Source organism: Raphanus sativus, chromosome 8 (genome assembly GCF_000801105.2).
Source record: "Raphanus sativus cultivar WK10039 chromosome 8, ASM80110v3, whole genome shotgun sequence".
NCBI classification, from domain to species: Eukaryota; Viridiplantae; Streptophyta; class Magnoliopsida; order Brassicales; family Brassicaceae; genus Raphanus; species Raphanus sativus.
This window is the reverse complement of record NC_079518.1, coordinates 12,655,719-12,660,293: the sequence shown is the minus strand read 5'-3', so window position 1 is coordinate 12,660,293 and position 4,575 is coordinate 12,655,719. Positions and strand designations below refer to the sequence as shown.

The following is a 4,575-nucleotide window of genomic DNA, read 5'->3' as shown; positions in this document are numbered from 1 at the left end:
GTGACATGATTAACATGATTTTTTTGTAAGTACCTTATTCTATGGTTTTTAACTGTCTTTTGCTCCTTGGTTCGTGTAACATGCTTTTATAATGACTGTGCCTTGTACATTTCTGTTTGCAGGTACGTTCAGGCTGGAACATTGATGAATAACAGCCACAGACCAGCTGAGGACAACGTTGTAAGTGTATCAATTTTCTCGATCTATTGCTTTTTCGTTGTGTCTGGACTCTGGTTTCTTAGTGATTGTATCTCAGCTGGTTTCTTTATACATTTTGGTCAGAAGTGTTTCAGATTTCTATTGCTGGACTAACTTGTTCGATTAATATTGTATTTGGGTTCTTAACTGTGAAGGTGACTTCTTGTGCACATGTGTTCCGTATCCAGAGCCTCCTTAGCTTTCCTACCAATATTGGTTCGGTTTGCAAGTTTATGCAAACTAATTCACATGTTTGATTTGCATAAAGTCTCTGGTCTTTCCATGCTAACTGAACATGTTAATGACTACTTTAAGAAAATCAAAGAGAACATGTTTTAATTTTGTGATTGTTACAGCCAAAGAACATGGAGTTTGGCATGGGTTAACTCCTTGTCCTTTTTGTGTTGTAGGAAAGTTTGAATATAGAATAATCGAAGAGAGTGTAAAGGATCTTCTCACAACCAATACTCATGAAGCATGTCTCTCAATTCATGAGAACTGGAGGTAAACTCTGCAATCATCTTACTCTATAATGATTTGTCTTTTTGGTTTCAGTATGATGGCTGAACTAATGGTTCTCTCAAAAATTTCCAAGGTGTTATGAGTCCAATAGAATCGTGTCTGTAACAGAAGATCAGTACTGATTTATCATTCTTTAAGAAAGATGATTATGTTGATACAGGTGATATCAGTACAAGTAACAGAGACACTGAGAGATCAGCAGTAGAGTTGTCTTTAAATCGTCTTCTTAACCATAGAGTTATATCTTGTTTTTATGCAGCTTGAGGGAGAGAAGAATGGGAACGAAGAGAAAGTTGGGTTCAAAACTATTATGAAGCTGTGGATCTAAAGGCTGCTGTGAAGAACACTAATAAGGTGGTGGTCTGTGAGCAGAGTAGGCGGAGCCGTCGTGAGGAGAGCAGACGGACATAAGGGCATCATTATTGGTAGGACTAAAAAAAGTCCTTCAAATCTTTCTTTTTTAGTTTTCTGATTTTAAAAAAAAATAAAAGTCAATCAATCAATCGCGGGCCACCACGTGTTGTGGGATCCGCAAACAGTGTTAAAGACGCATTGCAAATGTTTTTTAGTTAACAACTTTTTTTTCTTATCCTTCTTGATTCTGCTGTTTTTATGGTCCCCTTCCCTTAGGACTCACCTAAGGACACCAATAATACTGTTCTAAAAAGAGACGGTTGGCTTCGTGAAGATTAGGTGTAGATTAGTTTTTGGTTTAATGTGTTATTTGTTTTACTTTATTTGGTTTAGTTTTTGTAAACTGATTTTAATTTATAAATAAAATTTATTTTATTTTTAATTATAAATTAATTCAGTTTAATTTTTAGTTGTATAATTTTTATTTGTATTTTGTAATTTTTAATTATTGTAGCTTTCTGAATAAATGCTATTATAATGTTTACTATATGATTTGTTACGAAAATAAATAGTTGTAGACATAATGGTTAGGTGGAAAAGAACAATAATTTGGCTTTTTCTTTTCACCTAGCCGTCATCTTCTTACGGGAGAGAAGGAGAATGAAGAGGAGATCGAAAGTAACAAGAAGAAGCCATGAACCTACACGGGAGATTCCTTTTGATCTCGTGGTAGATATTCTCATGAGACTTCCTGCTAAATCCCTTATGAAGTTCAAATCTGTATCGAAGCTGTGGTCATCCCTAATCTGTTCACAATATTTCACCAAGCGCTTCCAAAGGGTTTCATCATCTACACCTCGTCTATACATGAGTTTGAGTTTCTTTGACAACAGTCACGACGCGTTATTATCAGCTTCTCTTAGATCTGACTCGGGTAACACTATATCTTCCTTTGAGGCCGACCAAGATTTTACCATCCCAGCGATGAGAGGCTACCACGTCTCTCACGTTTTTCGCGGTTTGATGTGCTTTGTGAATGGGCAAAGTGCGAAGATATATAATACTACCACTAGGCAACTTGTACTCTTACCGGACATAGAAGAATCCAACATCATACCTGAAGATCACAAGTATAAGAAGATCATGTACATATTGGTCACGACCCTGTTCATGATCAATATAAAGTTCTTTGCACCGTTTCAAAAACCAGGGGAGAAGAGTTATCGAGGTACTTGTCAGAACAGTGGGTCTTGCTACTAGGAGAAGATGTTTCAACACGTCGATGGCAAAAGGTTCCGTGCCAGTATCCACCGCATATGACTTTAACACAAGGGTTGACTATCAATGGGCGTATGTATAGCCTTGCTTGGGTTCATTTGCCTGATTCTGTTCTTGTGAGCTTCGATGTGAATACTGAAGAAATCATTGTTCAATAAGTACCTAAAAATGCTGAGTGGTGGTCTCTTGTTGATCTCATAGAATACGGTGAAAAATTAGCTATTTTACACTTTTCTTGTCTTCAGAGAGAAGGTAAGACGAAACTATGGGTTATGGAAGATGCAATAAAGAATAGGTGGTCAAAGAAGACTATGTTTTTGCATCCTTCTCAACTGAATATACTCAAAATGCATATAGGCGATAACATGAGTTTGAGGGTACTAGGTACAACAAGAAAAGGTGAAGTTATCTTGGTACCCCGGGTTAAAACTGATTATGGACCAGGAGTGGTTATGCTGGAACCTCAAATTAGAGCTTATTTCTACATATTTCTTTATGATTTACAAAAGAATGATATGAGAAAAGTTGAAATAAAAGAAACACCAAACCGCTATCTTACCAACACTTGTGACATTGCTGGATTTGATGACGTTGAGAACTTGCTGTATTTCTAAACAGAAAATGCTTGTGCAATTTTTTATTTTTTTTTATTTGTTTGGAGGCATTTTATGTTAATTTTGTGTGGATGATTTTGTTATTCTTTAGCTATAAAATTTTGTGTGGATGATTTTGTTATTCTTTAGCTATAATTGAGGAAGAGTCTCAGAGAAGGTGACATTTGAATTACTTAATTTTTCTCATTAGCCATCATAGGAAACTGCAGGTTAAGTGTTTCAAGATCTCAAGCACTACTGCTGTCCAGCTCATGGGCTCTATAACCTTTCACTTTAAATATCTTGTTTTTGCCTACAGCTACAGCTTCATCTACAGCTGTGGCATCAGCTGGTGGGTTCTTGGTTGGTGTTCTTGTGATAATTGAATCTAATGTAGATCAGTAGAGGAGTGGCCAACTGGTTTTGCTTAGGTACTTGCTTAACCAAGTCGGTTTTAGTTTGATTTTTGTTATTCTGTGATTTTGTTTTAGTAAGCGAACTTATGGACAAATTTTTTTGTAATAATATGAACATTTTAGAAAATTTTTTTTATTTAATAATAATTGCACAAAAGTCTATAGAGTCAGTCAATACGTACCGTCCGTATCATGTATTTTGACGTTTATTATTGGTATCACAGACTATAATTAGTAGTTTTACCTTGACTTACAAGGCATCACCGTTGGATCAAAACGCGTTTCTATGGAAAAGTCTATGTACGAACTAGCTGAAGATGGAACGTTGGTATGATCATAGACTCTGGCACGACCATCAGTTATCCGGAGGACGTCGCATTTAATACCTTGAAGAAGGAGTTTCCTTTTCGGATGAGTTTACCAGTTGTTGACCGAGGATCCACATGACCTAACTTGTGCGACACGTTACCTAATGCGGCAAAGAACATCGCTGTTCCTAAACTGGTCTTTCATTTTAAGAGGGCGGATTTGGAGCTTCCGGTGGGAAAAAACGCCCTTTAAAAATAAGAAAAGTATCAACTTCGCATCCAAACAAAATAAGTTTTTTAGATTATGATATTCAATATATATAATTATGCATGATGAGTGTGAAAGGCCCAAACCTGGTTATGAGGAAAGGGATCCCATCATAAGCTGCATTCACGGCAGTTTCACTTTTGCATTCATGCCCCCTCTTCCTCGTCTTGACTTGTCGCCAAATGTAATCGCATCTTGATGTTTTTCTTAGATGAATGTGCGGATCAGCTTACAGTCAGGATCACTTGGAAGGCCAGTGTAAAGACCTTCGACATCAATCAGAAGATCAGCTTTCAGTTCTATCAAATGCAATGAAGCTGAACGTTAGACGACTAAACTCTCCATCCCACATCGTAGTTAAAAAAAAAGAATGAATTGAACATCTGAGAGGGAGTAGGAATTAATATGCCAAAAGGGACAAAAAGATAGTAAGCAAACCTTATAAGGAGTTGTTCGGGTTCTACTAGCATCATTCTCATTGAAAATTGGAATAACACTCAAATCAAGCATCGACTTTACTATTTCACTAAGTGGCAGGAGAGATCCGAAGGACCTCGTATTAATGGTGGCCTTCCTGGTGGAAAGGTGAATTGTTGCAGCAGGCTTTTTTCATATCATCAGCCTTTGCTTGACATAAT

The 4,575-nt window shown here is 36.9% G+C and overlaps 1 protein-coding gene across 1 annotated transcript; it reads left to right on the top strand.

The window, feature by feature from the left end:
• The first annotated feature begins 1,660 nt into the window (after nucleotides 1-1,660).
• LOC108820020 (F-box protein At4g19940-like) lies at nucleotides 1,661-2,984 on the top strand. The gene is given in 2 exon segments (XM_018593015.2): nucleotides 1,661-2,227; nucleotides 2,230-2,984. Coding segments are annotated over 2 exon segments (774 nt in total). The 5' UTR covers nucleotides 1,661-1,734; the 3' UTR covers nucleotides 2,511-2,984.
• The last annotated feature ends 1,591 nt before the right edge of the window (nucleotides 2,985-4,575 follow it).